Source organism: Lithobates pipiens, unplaced genomic scaffold (genome assembly GCF_037356315.1).
Source record: "Lithobates pipiens isolate NorthernLeopardFrog02 unplaced genomic scaffold, aLitPip1_a1.2 Scaffold_28, whole genome shotgun sequence".
NCBI classification, from domain to species: Eukaryota; Metazoa; Chordata; class Amphibia; order Anura; family Ranidae; genus Lithobates; species Lithobates pipiens.
Genome location: NW_027507789.1, coordinates 197,911,272 through 197,936,843, shown reverse-complemented (window position 1 = coordinate 197,936,843; position 25,572 = coordinate 197,911,272). Strand labels below are relative to the sequence as shown.

Genomic DNA, 25,572 nt, shown 5'->3' with positions numbered 1-25,572 from the left:
TTTATTTGGATTAGCGGTATTTAAAAATGTTTATTTTGTGCATCCTTCCTACATACCTTTTGTGCTATATTAGTCCTTTATCGGGACTGATTCTGAGTTAACCAGGCTGCATATTTCTTTTGCATAGAGCTACAGTCGTTTTTTGACAAGGAAAAAATTTGATTCAATTGTGTTTGGATTGATCTAATGTAATATATTTTGAAAGTGACAGATCTTTTTTTTTTTTTTTCTTTTTTTGCTAGACGTTTTAATCTAGCAGCTTTTTGTCATAATTCATGTCATGATCTATTCTAGGTCATTGGCTATGGCCGACACGAGGATTTGCAGAACTGACAATTGTTTATTTTTACCTTGTCACTGCTGTTATCCCATTTTATATTCCCTTCCTTTGCCTTTCAGCACTAAGATGTCTTAACAAAAAACCCTCTTCCTTTTTCTCCTTCCCTGGGGTATCTGGCTAAAAAAGTTTAGCTTGCTGATCTGCTTAGAATAAGAAAAATATGCAAACTGTTATCCTTTCTAATTAGTCAGCTGTTACCGGTGTCTATTTCTACCTTTTACTTATAAGTATGTAAATTTATTCTTACTGCCTTTGCTACAATCTTGCAGATATTTCACAGGTTTGCTGATTTGTGGTTTTCATTGAAAATTGTGAAACTACTCGCATCCGGAGTTCAGATAAGCATCACCCCCCCCCCCACCCCCACCCCTTCCAAAATGCTGAACCTTCCAAACTGGAAACTTCCTTACCGAGACCCTTCTGGTGCTGGATCTGTGAAAATTGCCATCTATTTCCTCCTATAAATAAAAAAAATAAATAAAAAATAGATGCATCTTTAGTGTGAAATAAGCCATAAGTAGAATTCTACTACTACGAAACGTAGTTCACTATCCTCTGCAATAAGAGGAAACGCCTTATTTAAATGGAAAGTGTATTTTCCATAAGCAATCCTGAGATAGCGTTGCACAAAAAAAAGAAAGTTGCCAACTGCAACCTAGCTGGCGGTGGTGCTAAAGGGGTGCATGAGTGTATAATCCCCACAATTTTCCTAAGATCACCAATAGCACTTGTAAAAATGGTTCTTCTCTTGGACCTCTGTCAGTACAGACCCACACATAATTTAGCATCTCGTTGCTTGCTTCTGTGGGTCTTCCACTACTTGCCCTGCAAGAGCCTTAGGGATGACATCTACTGCAAAGCCCAGAAGAGAAAGGGAGTACAGGAAGACCTCCTCTGCCAACAAAGTGCTCAACAGTTGAGAAGTGACATTAGAGTAGCGAGTGGTGAGCTGCCGTATTTGCTGACCCTCACTGCCTGAAGTCTGGGGGGGGGGGGGGGGGCATACAAGGATAGGGGGTTGGGGAAACCTTTAGAGTGTGTGTGTGTGTGTGTGTGTGAAAAAAATAAAATATATAGATACCTGGTATAAGAGGTCCCTTTCCATGGTAGAAGTATGGGGTGGGTAACTAATTCTACTTTCACCACATTCTCCCGGACCGTTAATAGAATGGGGTCCTTCACTTGTTCAGTGGTAAAATTGTCTCTGTACTTCCCAATCAGCAGACATGGGGTTGTTCCTCTTCTGAGGATGCAGGCTCCACCCTCGGCCATGTTTCCCTGGCTAGCACTGACAAAGGAAACTCAGGGGAATCCTCACAACAATCAGAGGATTCCCTAGGAGTACCTTCATGTTGTGAATAACGATGAGATGGGGTCTGGGCAATGTCAAAGTTCACAGAATATTAAATATCCCTTCCTACAATGGAATCATGTGATAGTTGGGAAACCGGACCCACCTGATGACTGCTCCCCCAGGATGACAGGGACAGAGAACTGGTTCCAAGCATCCTCCCTAAGTAGACTCAGAGTTCTATAGAGACCCTCAGCCAGCTCACTACATGGCAAAAAGTCTGTAAGTGCCTGAACTTAGGGAAAATATATCTCCCATCCTGGATACAACCAGCAGTGTGTGTGTGTGTGTGTGTATATGTATGTATGTGATATATATATATATATATATATATATATATATATTAATTTTATATGTATGTAGTACTGTCCCTGTAGGGCTTGCTGAGGGTTGACTTCATAGGCCTGTAGCTGGTTGCCAATAGGTCTCATTTAGTTGCTGAGGGTCCTCACTTGGTTACTGAGGGTTTCCCACTTGGTTGCTAGGGGTTCCTGCTTGTTTGCTAGGAGTTCCCACTTGCCCCATCCTTACTCCTGCTTGCTCGTTACTCAACGACCAGTCCAGGGTATTTGTGTTTTTGTATTTCATGTGGAACTTGAATGGGAGAAGGGATGAGTGAGTCAAATGCAACTATTTACAATGGGTAAGGACAACTCTCACTTGGCGTCACCGAATTATCTGTGGAAGCAGACACTCTGCTTTAACCATACAGCCACATGTATGAAAAAGTTAAATCTTCTTGCTCTCACTAGCAGCAGGCTTGATGCACTAAATTATCTTCAGGATGCTCTCTAGCATCCCCTTTACTGACACCCATCCACTGACTCTTTTAGCTGAAGGAGGTGTCCCTCACTCGACAGGCCCCAAAGACACAGATCTGTACTCGCGGTAGGCAGAATCGGATACTTCTTGGTGTCTCCCTTTCAGTCAGCTCTGCAGCTCTCTAGGTTCAGCTTCTCTCTAGGCCCCTGGGACGACAACCCCCACAGGGGAGAGGGCAGCCACCCTTCTCCCTCCTGGGCTCTTTTTCTATACACGGTAACCCAGCACTTTCTGCCAATTGCCAGGGCTATAGCAAAACCTGCGCACTCACTTGTCAGGTCCCCACCTACTGTCCAATATGCCTCCCTATTGGACCAGTCGGGGATAGTCAGAACAAGCTGAGCTGCACCTGAGTACAATGAGTAGACCTAACCAATAGATCCTGGTCCCTGGTAGGCAGAGCGCACTCTGTTTTGTCACGTTTTACCTGACCATCTCCCTGGTAAGCAGAAAGACCAAAAACTATACTCTTCTAGCACCTAACTAGGAGGGTGCTACATCTATATAGAGAAAGAGATGGATATAATTAATTTATTTATTTTTTGTTGTTTTTTTATTTATTTTTTTATTTAGGGAGGTGTTGAGGCATTAATGCAGATGTTATGCATGCAATCCTGTCAACACAGGTGGCACCAACACTGACTGGATTAGCAAGTTGTCACTGCCAAAAAACAAAACAAAAAAAACACACTATACAATATTGCTTGCAAGGGAATGCCACCTCTTTGAGCCAGCCAAAGTGCACTGTGCGAATGGGGGGGGGGGGGGGGGGGGGAGTTTCTTTATCCTGCATATCAAGCAAGCTAGTGCAATGCCATTTGTTCAATGAATAGGGGAAAAAAACTGGGAGTGGGTGGTCATGTGCAACACCAGTAGTTTTGAAGTGGAGCACTGATGGAAGATGTAAGGGGCACTGCAGAGGGTAGTGCAGCAGCAATAAAACACTTCTCAACAAAACCACACATATTAATTTGGTTTGTTACTTCTTATATAAGTCTGTACTCCCTCTGATCGAAAGGGAATGCACATAAATGTATATAATATTGTTGTTGCTGAACCATTGTCTTGTGTCTTTGGGAGGAATTTGTTTGCTGAGTTGGCACTGTTATCTCAGCTCAGCAGATTTTATACCTCTCTCTTTGAAATAACTTTCCTTATTTGGTTCAAGTAAAATATTTCAGAACCTCATTATACTGAGTTGTTTTGATTATTGCCACACAGTGCTACAAGGATGCCTGAACCCAGAGTGTCAGGTGGGTTGCTGGGTTCACTTGGTCATGGCCTTGGAGAGGAGCAGGTAATGCTCAGCAGTCCCCAAAGGGGGCATGTTACATATATAAATCCTGTATAATAATAATAATAATATAAAATGTTTTACATTGCATTTCTCATTTCTGCTTTTATTATAACATAGTATTCAGGACTGAGGAACTTAACTTTCCTTTTTATACACCCAGCACAGCACCAGCAAAAAAATAAAAGGCTGGGAAAACAGCTGCTGGCTAGAGCAGATGCATTGTTGCAGTACAAAGCCTGTGAAGTTTTTATAATGACCGCTGACCCCATAAGTAATGTTAATTTGTGGCTGCAAGCTAAAAGTGGGTATGGTGTGGCTCAGAACAGGTTTTGCTCTCTGAGCCATGCTTAGACAGACCTTGCCTCACCCACTTTTTTCAGCTTGGACATAGTGATGAGCTTGGAAGCGTTTTTGAACTAGAATCCAAACTCACATGTGTGAGCTCGCCAGGAACATGTCACCTGTACTGGGTTAACAATCTGTGGCCAGGAGATTCCTTGCCCACAGCTTCATAAGCTATATGTAAAAAGTAGGACTGTGGTAATTAGACTAATTCCTCGATTAATCGATTCATTTTTTTCATCAATCATAATTCTTTTGATCGGTACTCACCTCTCCGCTGGCTTCCAGGTCTTCAGGGAGTTCCGTCGTAGATCCGGTGACGTCATGGACATCGACATCACTGGACTCCTCCCCCTTCCCCAAGTGCCTCCGTCTGCTAACAAAGGGAAGGGGGGAGGAGTCCGGTGACGTTGAAGTTCTGATTGAACGCAATGCGTACAGGGGAGGAGCTACACGTGACGTCACCCGCTGCTGCCCTATGGAACTAATACGATTGTCGGCTTTACATGCTGTGTTTTTATCATCTTTATGTGAGTAGTTTGTGTTTGAACACAAAAATTAAATCTTATGCTTAAGTGGTGAGCACTTAGATCTTTTCTTTCTACCCAAGACCTGACGTCCTTGCTGAGATCTAAGGAGACGTGAGAGAAGTTTATGGTCTGTGTTAACCCTTTTGATACCCGCTTGCATGACCACCTGTTTGCACAGGGGTCCATGCCATAAGGTGAGAGTGATTAGTTAGACCGGAGGTGGAGGGATTGTCACGCTACTGTGGAAAAAAAATTACTTACGTCAGTGCTACAGTTTGAATTTAAAACATATTTGTGTGAACTGTGAAGTTAAGTCATGGATTGTGGAAACTAGTGTCGGGTGTATATAGTGTATACCACATTTATCCCTGACTAATGCAGAGTTGCACTGCAAGGAGATGAGCTAAAAGTAGTTGGGTTATAATTAATCAAAATTAGTTTTTAGATTAATCGATTTAAAAAAAATCGATGAATCGAACATTATAATTTTAATCAGTAACAGCCCTAGTAAAAAGGTGTGGTGGGGGTAAATGCCCTGGCTGCAGATGACAGGCCAGTATAGGGGACAGCTTCCTGGCGGGTATGCACATGTGGATTCCGATCCTGGTCCAAACACACCAAAGCTCCTCACGGCTTGTGTATACAACCTGATACTGTCTGTGGAATCAGCAATGCTAGAGGATATGAATACGGATTTGAGGTTTTACCATTACATATTCATACTCTTTCTTGCTTTTGTATATAAAACGGAACTTGGCTTATACTCAGTTATACAGATGACCACTGAAGAACCATTCTGTTTATGAAATATAGTAAAATGGCAAGCAGGTAAAAATATGAAAGTCAAAACGATTTTCAGGGACTTGACAGTATAATAACGAAGAATGTGTACTCACATTGAAAATGCAAGTATAAATAACATTATATTATAAAGGAAGAGGAGTAGACATCCCAATCAAAAATGAGATACAACTTTTCTACCTATGTATTAGGGAGATGAAATATTAGCTTTTTTTACTTCATTAGGCTCCATTACTAAAGTGAATGGGGTTTTTTGCAGTATGGGGCAAATGCTTCTTAGGTTTTAAACGGGCCCTCCAGGCAGCCACTCATATACCTAGACGTAATGCCTGGGCCGTCTTTAATATTGATTGGACCCCATGCAATTTCGCTCTCCACCTTCTCTGAGACATACAATAAATAGCAGCTAGACTTAAAATCAGTTTACTGTATCAGATCAGGCAGCAATTGTGATTGGTTCCCAGAGGTTACAGCTATCATTACTACTTACTGACTGGTTGCTAGAGGTTACAGCACTCCTTAAGGCTCACAGATTAGTTGCTAGAGGTTACAGCACATTTCTGCTTGTTGATTGGCTGATAGAGATTGCTGTACAGTAATACTGCTCAGTGGTTGCTATAGGTTACAACACATCTTCTCTTCACTGCAGGGGGGCATGATATACCTATGAATGCTGCCTTTATTTACATATCAATGTAGTTGACCTCAGCTATTTACATATGCATGTCACTGCTATTTACATATGAATGCCAGTATTTACATGTAAACACAGGTATGCAGGTGAGTCATGTGTACACAACAATAGGGCAGAGCTGGGCAGCATTAGTAGCAGCACAGGACTAAAACTTCAAGGGACAAGGGAATGTAAACTGGGATAGTTGGCAAGTATGAGGCAGCTGCTTTGGGCCCCACAACAATAACAGGGCCCAGGACAGCTGCCCCTTTTACCCTGCCTTAAAGACGGCCCTGCGAAATGCCCTTGCTATAGATCTATTTACATACCTCACGAAGCCTGTCCTGAAAACTCCCAGGACATTGCTAAGCAAGATGTAGTCATTACTGCTCACCTTCACCTTCATAGGCATGAGCTCTCCAACTCTAAGCTCCTGCAGGGGTTTGAAATGGAGAAAGAGCCAACTCCTATGATGATGGAGGTAAGTAGTAATGACTGGGCCTCGCTTATGCAGACCATACATGGGTTGAATTCCCAATGATTTGTTAAAAAATCCTGACATTTTTTGCGTTTTGTAATCAGACGGTGCCACCATTGCACTAGACCAACCAAGCCTTCAATTTCACCTCATGTTGCTACAGAAAATACATTTGATGGCCAGAAACCTTTGTTTCCTTCCAGGTCACAGCTCATGTGCATTTCTTTTCTAATTTATATTTCTTGCACGATCTTTGATTAGAAACGCCTTCATTTTTCATAAAATTTCCAACATGGCCGATCACTCAAATTCAATTACCGCACAAAATTCAACCATTGCTGTGGCCCACTAATGGTGCGAAATTGGAACAAAAATGAATAGCTCTGAATTTTGGAAGGAAATTAGTTTGGAATTGGGCCCATGTTTGCCCGGCTTTAGCAACGTCCTGGGACTTTTTGGGCCAGGCTTTGAGGCTTTATGAGGTATGAAAATGGCCTACACATGTAGCAAGGGCATTATTCAACTTTGATCAAAGCTGCACTGTTTTTATCCGCAGATGCCCCTTATCTGCATAGGCACTTTTTTGGTAAAGGTGGACTAACCCTTTAAACGAAGGCTTTGTTGAAACAAGTGTATTCCACTGCTGGGAGGAGAAATTCTTAAAGGAGGATGAAAGGTTGAAAGATGAAAAAAAAGAGCTGAAGTCTAAGTTGAATAGGATCAAAGTTAAATAAGAAAAAAATTGATATATAAATTACCATCACTCTACCTATCATCTGAAATATCATGACTTCTGACTGTATTCATGTATTTCATGTAATCTTTTGTAGATGAAACCTTATGAGCATTTTATCTCTTTAGTCTAGAAACCGAAAAGAATTCCTACGTTGGCCGACTCTTCTCTTATGATGATGTATACAGAACCTTCTCCTCTCTTACGCCAGCATAAGATTGCTTGTGGTAGTTGAAACCCGAATTAAAGCGGAGTTCCCACAAAATTTTTTTTTTGGGGGATCCTAGCATTATTGCTAATGAAATTCAAAAAGCAGTATACAATTATCATGATCAATTGTTCAAAAATATAAATTTCTTACTGTAATAATGTATTAATCCGTTTGTGGCCATTTCCATCATGAATGTGGACATGTGAAGGCCAATCGAGATCATCGCTTCCTGGAATAGCTTTTGAGGGGTGTGTGCTGGGTAACCAGCATGCACCTCTTGATCTCGCGGATGCGCAAATCAACGGCGGCCATAGTGGCAATTGTTTCTAACGTTGCCATAACAACAGATGGCGACGTATGAAGGTCCCGCCCTGTTGTTATGACAACTTGGATAACAACACTCTGAACAAATATGGAGCTGTGATTATATATATATATATATATATATATATAATATAATATAAATTTTTTTTTTTTTTTTTTTTTAGCAGAGTACTGCCCACAGACTCCTGGCAAATGACGTGTTCTCATTTCCCAGGAGCATAAGCAAGGGAGGAAGTCACGAGGAGCTCCGCGGAACAGGAAGTGGCAGATTACGAGGATTACATAGCAACAGGAACTTTCTGGTAAGTATCAAAAAAAAAATTTTCCTCCAAATTTTTTTTCCTACGTTAACAGTCATTTAATGCAAATTTTTTTTTAGGGTGGAACTCCACTTATTTATGAAATATGCTTCATAAAGTAGGGTAAAAAAATCATGGCAGAATTTGAGGTTAGTTTTAGGTTCTCGTACTTGTGCCGATAAGCTTCCATTCACTTTGAGTGCACTAAGGCAATGCACCTGTATTGTAGCATACTGCAACGCATGGCAATGAACAGGACTGCCCTGTATTTGAAAAAAAATAGGCTAACTTTTTTTTACACCATCTTACAACTGTATTGGGGTTAATTGTCAATACGTTCTGAGTCACTGATCAGAATTGCAGAGCAGTTCACTAGCTGTATACTTAAATCTGTCAGTGACATTTTTGCATAATAAATAAAACCAGATAATCAAAGGAAACAAAACAATTGAAATTGTTACCTTGCTTGCAAAGTCAGCCATGTTTCCTACATCAGGAATGATGGCGGAAGCCTAAAGTAAAAAGAGCAGACATAACACAATTCCGTCAGTTTTAACTGCACAGTAACATTTGCCACATATGTAATGATGACATTGAAAAGTACTGCTGTGTGTAGCTCCAGAATAGAATGTAGTAGGGTTATAATGTAGCCAATAGTGGATCTTTTGGCACATTTTATGTTAAAGTGGTTTTAACCACTTGCATACCGCGCAAATTCCAGCACTCCTCTCCTACATAAATCATATTTTGTTTGCTAGAAAATTACTCTGAACCCCCTAACATATTTTATATATTTTTTTTTTATTATACACACATTTTTTTTATTTTTTTTTAGCAGAGACCCTATGGAATAAATAACGGTCATTGCAACTTTTTATGTCGCACAGTATTTATGCAGCAATTTTTAAAACGCGATTTTTTGGGGGGGGAAAAAAATAACACTTTCATGAATAACAAATAAAACAGTAAAGTTAGCCCAATTTTTGTTTATAATGTGACAGATGATGTTATGCCGAGTAAATAGATACCTCACATGTCATGCTTTGAAATTGCGAACACTGGTGGAATGGTGCCAAACTTCGGTATTTAAAAATCTCCAAAGGCGATGCTTTACTTTTTTTTTTTTTGACAGGTTACCTGTTTAACCACTTCCTGACCACCTCACGCACATATACTGTGGCAGAAGGGCACCTACAGGCAGATTAACGTAACTGTACGTTGCCCTTTGAGGCGGCTTGCAGGCAAACGCCTGCTGGGAGCTCCGTGAGCGTGATCGCGGCGGGGGCTGCGGACTCCATGTCCGCGGGGATACCAGTGATCGTCTCACAGAGAGGAAGAACAGGGAAATGCTAATGTAAACAAAAAAATTTGTTTTTTTTGTTTTTTTTTTATATATTTTTGGGGGATATTTGTTATAGCAAAAAGCGGCAGCGTCCTCTTGCTGCTTCAGTATGGAGCAGCAAGAGGGAGCATCTCCATACAATTGCTGGGCGGAAGTGACGTCTAAATTTATTTTTTTTATTGCATTTTAGTCTAAATCTGAGATCCGAGGTCTCATATATAAGAGGTCTTGTCATGCTTTTTTTCTATTACAAGGGATGTTTACATTCCTTGTAATAGAAATAAAAGTGAATTTTTTTTTTAAACCGTATAAAAATAATAGGTAAAATAAATAAGAAACATTTTTTTTTCTTTTAAAACCTGACGAGTTCGCATGTAGAAGCAAACGCATACGTGACTAGCGCCAGCATATCAAACCGGTATTCAAACCACACATGTGAGGTATTACCGCAATCAGTAGAGCAAGAGCAATAATTCTAGCCCTAGACCTCCTCTGTAACTCAAAACATGCAACCTGTAGAATTTTTTAAACGTCGCCTATGGAGATTTTTAAGGGTAAAAGTTTGACGCCATTCTACAAGCTTTGAATTTTGAAGAGTGACATGTTGGGTATCAATTTACTCGGTGTAACATTATCTTTCATAATATAAAAAAAAAATTGGGCTAACTTTACTGTTGTCTTATTTTTTTAATTTAAAAAAGTGTATTTTTTCCCTCGAAAAAAGTGCGCTTGTAAGACCCCTACACAAATATGGTGTGACAGAAAGTATTCCAACGACCGCCATTTTATTCTATAGGGTGTTCGAAAAAATATATAATGTTTGGGGGTTCTAAGTAATTTTCTAGCAAGAAAAAAAGTTTTTAACTTAAACAACAAATCTCAGATATAAGCTTGGTCCTCAAGTGGTTAATACCATGATTTCAGCTCTGTGAGTAGCTGCACAGTCATTGCAGAATGGTGAAAATGTGGAGTCATACCTCACAGTCCTTGTTTCCTCCTTCTTCATTGTACACCATCATTGAATTCAGAGGCTCGTTTTCAACTGGGATCATGACTTTACCAGATTGTATTTTGCACAGCAGGAAACAAAGCACTATAGTAAAAAAAACAAAAAACTAAAAAAATGACCACATGAATACTTCCTCAAGACACATAACCAGGGGTTCCTGGCACAAGAAAAGAGGGGCAACAGGAGTAGGCAGAAGAGTTACTGCAGAAAATGCCCTGTAGCAGGAAGTCCAGTATACAAGGTGTAAACAATGATGATGCCCACAGTGTGCTGTAAACTTTCAGCTGCTGTTGGTAAGACCACCTGGAGTGGTAGAGAAACCTATACCATAATCCAAACCACTAATCCAAAAGTGCTCTGGAAGCACCTGAGTTCAAATAAATACGAATATCAATGTCTATGCAAGTTAGAAGTGGACCCAAAACTCAATTGGACCCCTAAGGACTTGAAGAAAGGGGGCCACATCCCGAAACACATTGTTATGGAAACGGCGGGTTACTGACATTGTTTATGTTCCAGCCTGTAGATTTTTTGATTGTTCCGGTCAGCAGTTCTTGTCCTCAGCGGCCATGGGATGTCACTTCCAGTGTGTCACTTCCGGTGACATGCATCCTTTATGATCGGTGGTTTATCTCCTCATGCATGCTTGGATGTCTCTATACAGCTTGTTGCTTACCATTGCCACTGACTGCTTTTGACTATATATGTTATCCTACGAAAGCAAGTACACTTGGAATGGCGCATGTGGTTTCTTGCTGCCATTGATTGTTTTGATGGCATTTGAATCCCTTTTTGAATCAATAAATAAACTCTTTGGACTTTTACAAAACTTGTCCAATTCTAACTTGCATAGACATCGATATACAGTATGCCCCAAAAGTGAGTACACCCCTCACCTTTATGTAAATATGTTATATCTTTTTATGTGACAACACTGAAGAAATGACACTTTGTTACAATGTAAAGTAGTGAGTGTACAGCTTGTATAACAATGTAAATTTGCTGTCCCCTCAAAATAACTCAACTCACAGCCATTAATGTCTAAACCACTGGCAACAAAAGTGAATACACCCCTAAGTGAAAATGTCCAAATTGGGCCCAAAGTGTCAATATTTTGTGTGGCCACCATTATTTTCCACCATGGCCTTAAAGAGGAAGTAAACTCTCCTACTCTGATGCTTCTTTTCATTAAGTCTATTATTTTAAGTAATTGATTATTAAACTATAGCCACTGTAATCCAGCCCAAATTGCATTTTACTTTTTAAAGAAACTTTAAAAAAATCTTGTTTCCAGGGTTAAGGCAGTGCCATCTTGGGTATTGTAATCCACAGTAGAGTTAATTTCTGCCCCTTCCTGTACTGTTAACCAAGCCTCCTTCTTGATCCAACGTTTCTATGGCAACCCTGCTTCCCTGCTCATAGCCGACTTGTTTTATTTCATAGTATTCACTTGTGCCGATTATCTAGTGTTTGCCTATGTCAGTCTTATCCGCTTCAGTTGATGCCCAGGTTTACACCCCATGTGATGTCACATGGTCACATGTGGTATAGGAGGAAGCTCTGAATGATTCTGCAGTCTCGTGGGATTTGAGTGTTGTGCCGCAGGGACAACCCATAGGGGTCCTATGGATATCGTATTGATGGATGAGCAGCTCACAATCCCAGACCAATGAAAGTACACGAGGTACCAGGTACGTCACTGCCTAGAAGGAAGACGAAGAAGGTGGCTTCTAGGCAGTGACGTACCTGGCTGGTGTTCCTGCGGTCCTTTGTGTACCTTCATTGGTTGGGGATTGTGAGCTGCTCGTCCGTCCACTCCAGGCGATACCCATAGGAGAATTACAGGCCCAGTTGTCTCACTGCCATTTGGTATGTGTGTCCACCACATCTGGTAAGCCTACCCTACCGTGTGTGTGTATTGCCTTTGGGATCCTATTGATCCACCTACCTCTCTACCAAGGCTTCTAATAAGGGAGACTATCAAGGACTCCTCCACTGGCCTATGTACTGTTATTTTTCATTACAACGCCTACGGGGTCCCTTTTAAGGGACTTCGGATTTTGTACATAATTTTTCATTGTATGTTCCTGCATATGGTAATAACCTTAGCGCTACACATATTTTGTTTCACATGTTTGCTTGACTTTGAGTGTTGGCAGCTTTTGCACTATATTTGGATTTAGCGCAGCATTTTCCCTTTTCTTCTTCATTTAAAACAATACCAAAAAAGCAATACTTACAAAGAAAAAATACAGGAGCCAGTAGTAGCAGTGCGATTGCTCCCCCACTAAGAGTCGGAGGGGCTTTCATTTTTTCAACGCAGGCATCGCCACCCAAGCAGTCACACACGTACACTGTCAGGTTCTGGTGGGAGATTTTTCCTTGCAGGTCATAGATCTCAAGGTGTAAAGTGTGATTTCCTTGGTATGCATCTTTCTCCTTCTTAACTTTGATTATATCATCTAAAACACAAACAAGGAAAGTAAAAAAAAAAAAGAAAATCATTACTGACTAATATATTATTGGATAAATACGAGAATCTGGTAGCAATCAGCCACATTTAAATCTGTGTGTTGTAGTAATGTGTGGTAAAGCACTATTTTTACCTTGCGTTTTAGCATAGTGCACAATAACACATGATACAAAGTGCATTGCTTTGTGGTGTCATTCATTGTGAATGGTTCCCACAACACCCCACAAAATACATGTATTTTGACACTCTGCAGAACGCCAATATAAAACCTCCTTATGTCTGTTTGTAATATTGGCACCCTACTAAAAGGCTTCTTTTATAGCTGCAGTTGCCCTGGGGGGGGGTGGTTTGAAACCATGTGGTTGAGCCAAGTTTTTAATGCCCCCACCCCTTCCCCAACTACTCTCCTTTTAGCCACAAAAGGCAGCAGCCAGGGGATATACATAAGTCACGGATGTAATGCTCTGGTTTGTGGCCACGACAGGAATTATAACGTGTGTCGCACTTTGTGACCACTATCTCCCACTGAACGCGACCCATTCAAGTAAATGCCCCCGGCGGACTATCTTAGGGCAGCTGAGCCCAGAGACTCAGCACTATTAACACCGAAAAATGCCAGAACAAACTTGCAATTGCGTGCAGTCTTTCTGGCTTACCGTTACCATTTTTTTTGGGGGGGGGAGGGGGTTGATTTTGCAGTAAGAGGTGTGACCAATATTCTGGCCCAGCCAATAGTTTCAGTCCTGCCAGGACTGCCCACACCAAGCTTCCTAAGCTGGCATCTGGGAGAAAGAGAGTGTTAGAAGTGCAGGTAGATATGCCCCTTGTACCCATGTATAGTTTTCTTTATAGTTTATATATCCATAGCTCCCAACTGTCCCTGATTTGGAGCAATGTCCCTCTGTCCCTCATTCCTCCTCGTTTTTCCCTCATTTTGGTCTGATCTGTACAGATGTATATAAAATGCACTTTTTATCTATCAAAAAGTGTTTCCCAGTGCTAAACCTTTCATCTAAATTGCTACTTTTTGTAACTCGGAGAAGCCAATATAGAGGAATAGTAGTGGTACAAAAAAAAACACTTGTGGGTTTAACCAAACTTGTTTTTTTTTGTACAATTCTCCTTTAAGGGGGTGTGGCAAGGGGTGTGTCCTATGCCTGTAAACTTTTGTGTCTGCTCCCGTGCGCATGCGCGGGAGTGACATCATCGCGGCTCTGGCGAATGACAGCGCCGGAGCAGCGAGACCCGGAAGTCACTCTGGGATACATGGCAGCGGTGAAGATGAAAAAGGAGGACCGCTTCGGGGGCTTCGTTCTCAGGTAAGTTATTCATAATGAGCTAGTATGCTATGCATACTAGCTCATTATGCCTTTGCCTTGCAGGTTGCTTTAAAAAAAGTGCCTTTACTTCCTCTTTAAGAACCAAGTGTCGAAAGAGCTAATATATGTTCTTTGAAAACTTGTAGTTTCAGCTTAACTGCTTGCCGACCAGCCGCCACAGTTTTACTGCAGCAGAATGGCACAGCTGGGCGAAACACCGTTGCCTTACGTCGCTTCGCCTTTTGACCACTAAGGATGGGCACACGCCCGAAGCGTGTGTTAGTGCCTGTCGGGCGCAATGTCTGCCAGGCTCCCGTGATCGCTCGTGACAGAGTGAGAACTAGGGATGCCACCTGTCCAGGTTTCACCCGGACAGTCCGGCTTTTGAAAATTGTGTCCGGGTTTCAGTCCAGCTGAAACCCAGACACATTATTCAGACAGGAATGTGGCTTGGAACAGGGCCTGATTTAGTAAAGTAAAAGATATAGGGGGTTATTTACGAAGGTCAAATCCACTTTGCACTACAAGTGCACTTGAAATTTCACTGAAATGTGCAGTCGCTGTAAATCTAAAGGGGTAGATCTGCAATGAGGGGAAGCTCTGCTGATTTTATCATCCAATCATGTGCAAGCTAAAATGCTGTTTTTTATTTTCCTTACATGTCCCCCTCGGATCTACAGTGACTGCACTTCCAGGTGCACTTTGCACCTGTAGTTTGCACTTGTAGTGCAAAGTGGATTTGCCTTTAGTAAATAACCCCCATTGTGTTTTTTTTTTTTTTTTTTTTTTCAAAATTATCGCTCTTTTGTTTATAGCGCAAAAAATAAAATGTGCAGAGGCGATCAAATACCACCAAAAGAAAGCTCTATTTGTGAGAAAAGATGTCAATTTTGTTTGGATACAACGTCGCACGACTGCGCAATTTCCAGTTAAAGCGACGCAGTGCCGTATCGCAAAAAATGGCCTGGTCATTGAGCAGCCAAATCTTCCGGGGCTGAAGTGGTTAAAGGCAGGTAAGAAATGAAGAGCTCTGTGGCTTGTTATTGAGAAATGAATATAGCAGTAATAGGGAAAAGTGGTAAACAGACTCCCCTCGTTCATTCCGGTGACTCTTTCCCCAGCGTGGGCCTCACAATGTCGCCTGCCTGCGGGGTATAACGCAGAGTTTGCAGGTGCGTCTCATTCTTCTAACAACCTGATCTTCAGGTTTGTTAGCCGGTATCCTGCTGTTTATTAGCTCCAGTAATGTGACGGGTCACTTATGTGGAGAGTTGAGGACACTCTGCAATGTGTCAAGCATGTCAGGAGAAATTAATTACTGTAATTCTTTCAGCTCACGCTTTTGTTGTATCTTAGAAACACACATGCTGCTGCAAACTGACTTGTAAAGCATTAAATATTCGTATAGCGCTAACAATTTGCCCAGTGTAAATAAAGGGAGACCGTTCATTTCAGTACTATTTGGTAGATGAGGGTCAACAGGGTCCGGTTTGATGAGCCTGCTATCCAAAGGAAAGGGCAAGTAAAAAAGGTGATCAAAAGGATATTAAAAGTAGAATTTTCGAGTAAGAGATTTTATGATGGGATGAGTTTTCAGGGATCGCTTAAACGCAGACAGTAGAAGCCAGGCAGACAGAATGGAGTAGGGAGTTCCAGAGGAAGAGCGGGGCTCTGAAGAAATCCTGTTGTCACAAAAGTAAAAAGGAAGGAGGTAACGAGCAGAGAGAATAATGGTTTGAGTGAAATTTTGAGACAAAATTGGTTATGTAGCTTGGGGCAGAGCGGTGGATGTGTTAGCATTTTGATTTTGTATTTTTTATATATTTTTTATATTTAGGCTGCGTCCACACTGGAGAATTCAGCGGCTTATAGCAGTGCGTCTCCATTCAATGTTTCCAAAAGGGGGGGGGTAGGGGTGGACGGGCCGACCGTGGCGGAAGTCCCGAGTGGGTCCCCAAAAAGCTCTGGGTCTCGGGTGTGCACTGTTCTATTATTAGCCCTGAGCGCCGCCGCCGAGCGGGGACCGATCTGATTCCGAGAGCAGCCAAGTCGCATAACAAGGTCCCGCCTTCTGGAGCCTGCAGCGCCTATGATGGATGTCCCACTGGTCCAATGGCGGGACCGCAGGACGTGTGACATCCATCATAGGTGCTGCAGGCTCCAGAAGGCAGCAATTACAATGCGGCCGCCTCGCCAAATCGGCGCTCGGGCAGCTCTCCTCCTCTCCTCTGGCTACACATTAAGTCTGTCTCCTGGTCAGTGTGTGTGTGTGTCAGGTAGGCAGGTCAGTGTGTGTGTGTGTCGGGTAGGTAGGTCAGTGTGTGTCAGGTAGGTAGGTCAGTGTGTGTCAGGTAGGTAGGTCAGTGTGTGTGTGTGTGTGTGTGTCAGGTAGGTAGGTCAGTGTGTGTGTGTCAGTGTGTGTGTGTCAGGTAGGTAGGTCAGTGTGTGTCAGGTAGGTAGGTCAGTGTGTGTCAGGTAGGTAGGTCAGTGTGTGTGTGTGTGTGTGTGTGTGTGTCAGGTAGGTAGGTCAGTGTGTGTGTGTGTCAGGTAGGTAGGTCAGTGTGTGTGCCAGGTAGGTGAGTTTAGTGGTTAGCATTGATGGGCAGTGGTAAGCCAGGCAGCAACCAGCAAGTGAGCTTACCTCCCTGCCACACAACCCCACCGCCCAGCCAAAAAACCTTGTGCCACTACTGACGACCACCCCCACCATAGTGGCCTTGGACTTCAGGCTGAAGCTCCTGGTCTTTTTGCCACCTAGCAACTCCCCTGGGGAAAACCTTCATCCATTCGTAATAGTGTGAGCCCAGCCTTAATGTTTTGTTTTGCACACCAGCAAAACAATACAAATTCCTGCATCACATTTGTGTATAATATTCAAAACTGAACTAAAAAAATGTTCAAAACTGAACTAAAAAAACAACATAGGTATTAAGTACAAAACATGAAGGTTAATGTCCGATCGGCAACTAAGAAAGTCAAAACTCTGTAAAGCCCCATACACACTATCAGATTTTCTGCTGATTTTTTTCCTTTAGATTTACCAAAATCATATAATATGAGGTCAAACCTTAGGAGTTTCAATTTGTATGCAATCAGACAGACCCTTCCACTACATGGTTTTGGTAAATCTGAAGACAAAAATCAGCAGAAAATCTGATGGTGTGTATGGGTCTTCAGGCACGGTTCACACTGGTGCGATAAAAGAAACCCTCCTAATCCAGGGCAGGTTCTCGCATCGCATCTGACTTGCAGGCAGCTCACACTGCCCTCTGAGGACTGCTGTGGGAGTCAATACAAAGTTAATGACTCCCCCCCCCAGATTGGTGCGAACTGTGAATTCGGAAAGCAATCAGATCACCTGGGTTGATCCAATTCTGGTGCAGACAAAAAAATGGTCCTGCACAAGTCTGATCCGAATGCGAGGCAAATTTAGCCATGTGCTTTGTATGGCTGAATTTGCATCGCACAGACATTACATATGATCTGCACCGCAATGCAGTGCAAATCACATGCAATGTCTGGCATTGCACCAGTGTGAACCAGCCCTTAATAAGTGCAACGCATGTAACAATAGGCAAACCCAAAGGCCAGTGTGCAAGTGCACTTTTTCAGAAAAGGGGTATAGGGAACAGTGTGTAATCATGAAGGATAGATGGCAAGCAAGCCAGAGTGAGCTGAAAGAGAGTAAAAAAACTATAGGAAGCAACAGATAAAGAACAGAAGGCTTTGGAAAAAGGGAAAGAAGGGTAAAAGAAGAAAAAATGATGGAGGGGTTGGGTATGCATGCGCAGTCAGTTGCTTATCCAAGGAGGCCAGAAGGGAGTTGTAGGGTTGCTAGAACCGGAAATTGTGCCAATAAAAATAGGTTTTATTGAACGGTTCCTCTTGTCGTTTTAACATGGCTGTTAACTATTTTGAATTGTATTTGTCAGACGCTAGTAGAGGGACTGGAAGACCACAGAACAGTTGTTAAGCTGGATAAATCTGGCAGCAGCATTCCTGATAGACTGTAAAAGTATGCTAATGATCAGAGATTTTCAGTAGTCTAGGCGAGAGATAACAGGGGAGTGAATAAAAAAAGCCATAGACTATGCAATTTTCTTTCCTTCAGCCAGTGGTTAAAGGAAAGAATATCACTTGATTCTCTCATCAACAGTCAGCGTTGATGAGGGGATCTCTCCCACTGCGCGATTTTATGACAGCGGGAGGTTTCCCTGCCATCAGCATACAATGATCACTGCTAGCGGCGATCACACCCTACAGGCTGCTTGAAGTTGATTGGTAAAGGCAGGGGGGGGAGACACACCCCCCCCCACCTTCTGCCGCCTGTAAAAATAATCCAGCAGCTCTATAGCCGCTAGGATTACTTTACAGCAAAGAGAATCGCGGGCTGAAAATCTCGGTCATCGCTGCAGTTGCCCTTTCACTCTTTCCCATTCAGTGACCCATCCAATGACTTGCTGACAGTGGTAAAAATTCAGTCTTGACTGTTGGAATGTAATGAATGTTCATATTGAGGTTTATATTTTAGTTATTATGGGCTAAGAACAAGTATATTGTTTGGAGTGCTCAATAGCTTGAGGTTTAAATTATACTCACACACAAACAAGTGAGAACCGGCTTCTTGCCATATGGCCCTGTTCCGACAAAGTGTGCCTTAAGGCAGGCAGCTTCTGTTGAACTCTCTATCTAGATAACCTGAATCGCTCTGGGCATCCTTTGTCATCTAATAAATGCTATTTTCAAAGCAAAGATTGTGCATGTGACATCATGGAATATATGACAGCAAGCATGTGAAAGTCAAAAAAGGCAAATGAATGCAATCTAAAGCCAAACATTGATTTTGGTGTATGCTACATTTTTTGGAGTTCTCCCTTTGCTCTTTCCCAAAAGGTAAACGACGGTGGGATTAACTCCACTCTTCTATACACAGAAACGTGTGCCCCAATTCAATGATTTCTCTGTTCTCCTTCTAGTGGCAAATAAAATTAGGCATGCACTTTTAACTTTCAGTGCCGTGACAATGGTCGTCAGACCACTAAGCCCCTGTACACACGGTCGGAGATTTCCACAACCAAATCCGTCGGATTTTGTCCGTCGGATCTTGTCCGAAACTGTTGCATACACACGGTCGGACAAAGTTGGCGAAAAATCCGATCTTTCAGAATGTAATGACGTAATTTAGTTACGATGGGACTACATTCAGGCTAGTAGCCAATAGCTTTGATGTAGGAATTTGATCTGAGCATGCGTGGCACTTTGTCCAATCAAAATTCTCTACACATGATCGGAGTATGTCCGATCGGCCCAGTTGGTCAGGAAATATTTCCAACAAGTTGGAAAATTGGGTCCGACGGATATTCCGACTGAATCAGTCCGATGCAGACCACACACAGTCGGATTATCCAACGACACGGTCCGATAGGACACATTCCGATGGATTCTCCGACCGTGTGTACAAGGGCTTAGAAAGGGTGAATCACCCAAGCAGGGACACAGATGGCAATAAAAGCTTACAAGGGGTTCTAACACTTCCCCACTCTGCTCATAAGCAAAATGAAAGGGTTTTTTTTTGCTTTAGAGTCCATTCACACAGGGGCAACATGACTTCCAGCGAGACTTTTGGAGGCATCTTGGACACGACTTGACTATGAATCATAGCACGACTTGAGGAAACTTGCAAGGCAACTTGAATTGCCTCCAGGACAGGGGACTTTGCCAGTGGCCAATCACATAATAATCAGCTCTGTGGGAGGGAGGGGTTTGCCTAGAAAACAATTTTTACTTCCTGGAAAGTTGCTTCAGTTAAGACAGGGGATCAGACTTGGAGGCAACTTCCATTGAAATCAATGGGTACAAGTTGTCTAGATGTAGGATTGAGGTAGTACAGGAACCTTTTCTGAAGTCGAAGCGACTTCAGTAGTGTACATTAAGATGGCTCTCATTCACTTACATTGATTTTATCATGTTGCGTGAGGCAACTTGGGATGACTTCAATTTGGATCCAAAGTTGCCCCTGTGTGAATGGACTCTTAGGTGTAAACGAAGGACAACATTGCCACGTTAACGCAAAATATGGACTTGCTGAAAATTCTACTAGTTAGTTTTTCGATACCCAGGCTCTTTGACTTCCAGTGGTAGACTATGGTGTGTCATTGGTAAACTGGTGTGATATTAACTTATACAGCTACATATTCTCTTCTTACTATCATAGTTTATAAGTTTGAGTGGCTTCTTGTCATGGTCTTTGTCCAACACGTTCACATAGAATGGGCCGGCATAGGGTTCCAAGTCCTTGTCAATGATGGGTGTTACAAGAAAAGCCTCCTCTTCATTCTCGCATGTTGTTAGATAAGCACTTTCTAGATGCGGGGAATTGTCATTAATGTCCTTCAGGTTTATAAGCAGAGTTGCTGTACCCGTCATTGAGGGGGCCCCTAGACACAGAAAGAAATGCATATTTAAAATATCTTTAAAGATCCTATATTTAGAAAATAAACAAATAAAAGCCCAATATGCATCTAAATTGACCAACTTAAATTAACAGAGCAACTGTGGAAAAATACATTTTATGGCAGTAATAGTCTTATCATATAGCAGATTTAGAAAATGGGGCACTTATCCACAGTAAGTCCGAGCCAGGCAGCTCTATCATTGAGAAGCAGAAAAAAGGATGTGTTAATAGGAGTAAACCAATTATTTGGTATTAATAGTTATCAAAGGTAAGTTGACTACTTGTTCCTCACAAAATGCTTTGGCATTCTGGAAGGCTTTGTGACAATTACTGTTTGTTACAGGAAATGGTCCCAAATCCCAACCCAGAGGCCCTGAGTATCCTTTTTCTCTCAATAATCCCTGATGACCTTCCCAGCATGGGTGGCCCAGATAGCTGTGCTAGCGTTTGGTGTGGCTATCAAGATTCCCAATGTAAAGTAGGGATGCATTCAGCAGGCCCATATTTGTATATAAGTTGTATATATTTCATAGAGCTTTACAGGATACATAAAACCATTTTACATTGGACGCTGGCAGATATCGAACTATAATCTGTGTCAGAGTAAATTGTGCACAGTCACATTATAGAGCCAGCTAAACTACCAGAATGTTTTTGGAATATAAGTGGTAAAAGGATCGCTTGGAGCAGGGGTCTCCAAACTTTCTAAACAAAGGGCCAGTGGGCCCCGGAATGTGGCCAGTGAAGGTAGAAATTGTTCTGATGCCCCATCTTTGACATTAGGGGGAGGAATAGTGCCCCATTTTTGGTTAGCAGTATGGTCAGTGTTTATCTGGCGCTCCAGATGGCGTAATCCTTAGGGTTATAGTCTGTGGCTGTAATAGCTGGATGGTGATGTGTCCTTCTGAGTGCGTCCAGAACTCTGAAAGACATGTAAGGAAAAAACTGGGAGGGGAGGTGCCAACCTGAGTGTAGTATTTAAATTACGACTTTAATAGGATAATATTAAAAACACAAGATGATAGAAGATGCATGCTCGTCAAAGTAAAGTGCAGTCCTGGTATTGCACGTGGCTCTGTGGGTCCCACTGCTGTTCCGGATAGCTGGAAAGGATTGAGCAGCTGGCTGGAATGGATCACAGTGTTTCTCCAGGAGCAAAGGAACCAAGCAGCTCCGCACAGACCAGCATGGACCGTGGAACAGGAAGTGATGTCACTGGCGTCTGATTGGACCTAGGCAGGGCTGGAATCTTGTCAATCAGATGCCGGTGACATCACTTCCCGTTCTACGGTCCATGCTGGTTTGTGTGGAGCTGCTTGGTTCCTTTGCTCCATGAGAAACAATGTGATCCATTCCAGCCAGCTGCTCAATCCTTTCCAGCTATCCGGAACAACGGTGGGACCCACAAAGCCATGTGGAATGCCAGGACTGCACTTTGACGAGCATGCATCTTCTATCATCATGTAAGGGTTTTTAATCTTATCCTATTAAAGTCATCATTTTAATACTACACTCAGGTCGGCGCCTCCCCTCCCTCTTTTTTCCTTCCATTTTTGGTGTCAGTGGTAGGAATAATGGCCATTGTTGGTGCCAGTGGGGGGAATAGTGTTCCAAGAGCCAGATAAAAAGGCAAGCAAAAGGCCGCAACTTGGAGACCACGGACTTAGAGCAGGGGTCTCCAAACTGCGGCCCTTTGCTAGCCTTTATCTGGCCCTTGGGGCACTATTCCTCCCGCTGACACAAACAATGGGCCACTGTTTCTTCCACTGATACCAATGATGGGATACCATTCCTCTTACTAATAGAGGCACTACTACTCCTCCTACCGAGTGACCACCAATCTTGAGGCCATATTTATTCTTACTGATGCTGGGCCCAGGCATTTTCTGCCCCCTCTTCCCACAATCTGGCCCTCTTAAAAGTCTGAAGGACAATAAACTGGCCCTTGGTTTGAAAAGTATGGAGACCCCTGACTTGGAGGATACCCAAACAAACACAGGGAACCCTCAGCTGGCCTTGCTGGGACCTGAATTCCAGATCTTAGTACTGCAATAGAATAGTGCTAACCACTTAGCCAGAATGCTGCCCTCTTTTATGTAAATTTTATGAACCTACTGGTGACACAACACCCATTTTTTTTTTTTTTTTTGATGGGTCACACATTGAGAAGCTTAATAATTAAAGCACTGCAAAATCCAGTGAAAATGCATGGTAAGCAGTCATAATGCAACTTAATCCGCATCAAGATAATAAAAGCTAAATTCTGATTAGTTGCAATAGGTGGCTGCACTTGCCTGTGGGATGTTTGATGCAAGAAACACGACCTAACTCTTTCAATTTCTTCTCTCCTATTTATCCTGATTAGAGAGCCTTTCTTACACAGAAAGTGTTATAGTCTGTATTTTAAGTGTAAAGTGTTCCATCCATATATTAGTTCACAAATCCATTGTTATCCAGAACTGCGCATATTTCAGCACTCGCTAATAAGTGCTGACGAATCCACCGATCGGCTTTAATCATCTGGTTAAAATAGATGCTTTTATAGTTTCAGTAAACGAAATTGCAGTGCCTGTAGATGAAATTTTGACCTTTTTATGCAAACTCACCATCATCCACGGCCAGAACTTTCACAATATATTTGCTCTTGATTACATGGTGTGACTCCCGGTCCAGTTCTTTCTTGGTTGTGATGACGCCAGTGTCTTCGTTAATAGACAGCCAGTCTCCAGTGTCATTTAGTAAACGGTACCTTAGAAATGAGTAGAACATTATGAGTTATTTCAGGCAGGTTGCACAAACCTGCCAGGTCACAGTGCTGCTTTTACTTTATAGAAACAGGGCATACATAACGAGATCAGGTCATTACTGAAGATGAGGTTGCTTTCACAATTATTATTTTTTTCTATGTAGACTGTTAAAATGAATTTCTCCTCTGCTATATCTCGGGGTTGGACAAATCCTATATTGAATACAGAAACCAGGCATTCTATTCTAGAGTGGGCTTTTTACAGATGTACAGATTACATTGGCCATTCAGCTTTCGTATACCACACTCGGACGCCTTTTTTTTTGTTGAATCAACAGTCTTTTTAACAGATTGATGCAGGCTTATCTTATTAAGGATGAGCTCCGGCGTGTTCGTATGCTCCATGTGCAGAGCCCGCCAGGAAGTCGGCGCAGTGCTGCGCTAATCACAAGCAGCGAATGTTTCGCTGCTTGTGATTAGTGCAGCTCTGTGCCGACTTCCTGGCGGGCTCTGCACGTGGAGCATGCGAACACGCCAGAGCTCATCCTTAATTCTTTTTACAAATTAAAGCAGATCTCAGCCTAAGGTTTAAGTTCTACACTAACCAGGTATGCAATAGGGATGGTAAACAGAGGTGTTAGACAGAGTGATAAAAAGTACTTAAAGAGGAAGTAAACCCTGATGAGTTTACTTCCTCTTTCATTCCCTGCAAAGGTAAAGCATAATGGACTACTATGCATTACATAGTAGTCCATTATGTGTCACTTACCTGACACAGGAGCTAGCGAAGTCACTGCTGTCCCTTGTAGTACGGCGCATCCATCTTCTCGGTGGGTCTCGCTGCTCCGCCGCTGTCATTCGGCGAAGCCGCAATGACGTCACTCCCGCGCATGCGCTTGGGAGCCGCCACTCACGGCATCTTTGTCGTTGGCGGTGCCGCGCTCAGTGCGCCTCCCACCGCTGTCTACGGCGCATGCGCCGTAGACAGTGGTGCCTGTCTTTCGGCAAGTATCTCCTAAACCATGTAGGTTTAGGAGATATTTCTTGGACATACGGGTAAATGTTAATCTAGGCTTACCTGTAGGTCAAAGTGTGTTGTAAGGGTTTACAACCACTTTAAAGTGGACCTGAACTCTAAGACTGGATTCACACCTATGCTTTTTTGGTGCATTTTGCAGATTTGCACTACAATCCCTTTAACGTGGTTTCCTATGGAACTTGTTCTGTAGTGCAAATCTGCAAAATGCAAAAAACACTAAAAATGAATAGGTGTGAATCCAGCCTAAGGGGTTTATTTACTAAAGGCAAATGGGCCTTTCACTTTGCAAAGGAGTCTTCTACAGCAGTGGTCATCAACCCTGTCCTCAGAACCAGGGGCGGACTGACAACTCATGGGGCCCCCGGGCAATAGGAGATTATGGGGCCCCCAGGCAATCAGAGATTATGGGGCCACACAGTATACAAAAGCACACACACACACAGTATACAATCACACAGTATACACATAGTATACACAGACGTTCTATTGGCTGAGAAGGTACTGGAGAGGATTTTTACATACTGTCACTGGTTTTACTGAGGCTGGCAACCCTGATGGGGTGCCCTAGTGGCCCGGGCCCTTGGGCAGTGCCTGAGTGGCTAAATGGTCAGTCCGCCCTTGCTCAGGACCCACTAACAGGCCAGGTTTTATGTATTACCTTGAGAGATGCAGACTAGAATACTACAATCTCTGAGCAGCAAATGAGATCACATGTCATGCATTTCAGTTATCTTGCAAACCTGGCCTGTTAGTGGGCCCTGAGGACAGGGTTGATGACCACTGATCTACAGAGCTTATTGAACGTGGTGCATTTTCACTTTACAAAGAATATTTTGTGCAAGGAAAAATAAATACATTTTTCCATGCACATGATTGGATGATGGAAGTCAGCAGAGCTTCAGCTCATTTATTAACCGCTTCAGCCCGGAAGATTTGGCTGCTGAATGACAAGGGCATTTTTTGAGATTCGCCACTGCGTCGCTTTAACT

At 42.6% G+C, this 25,572-nt stretch overlaps 1 protein-coding gene and 1 long non-coding RNA gene across 2 annotated transcripts in view; one reads left to right on the top strand and one right to left on the bottom strand.

Annotated features, from left to right (window-relative positions):
• Window positions 1-25,572, top strand: part of LOC143936005 (uncharacterized) — a 356,680-nt gene that overhangs the window by 71,502 nt on the left and 259,606 nt on the right. The window lies entirely within an intron of this gene.
• Window positions 1-25,572, bottom strand: part of LOC143936003 (cadherin-like protein 26) — a 157,555-nt gene that overhangs the window by 17,047 nt on the left and 114,936 nt on the right. Inside the window, exons 10-15 of the mRNA XM_077460265.1 lie at window positions 23,405-23,547; window positions 20,551-20,781; window positions 12,793-13,014; window positions 10,521-10,636; window positions 8,663-8,713; window positions 751-798 (exon numbers count right to left, since the gene is read on the bottom strand). Of these exons, the coding sequence (XP_077316391.1) occupies window positions 751-798; window positions 8,663-8,713; window positions 10,521-10,636; window positions 12,793-13,014; window positions 20,551-20,781; window positions 23,405-23,547 (811 nt within the window). The remainder of the gene's footprint in view (window positions 1-750; window positions 799-8,662; window positions 8,714-10,520; window positions 10,637-12,792; window positions 13,015-20,550; window positions 20,782-23,404; window positions 23,548-25,572) is intronic.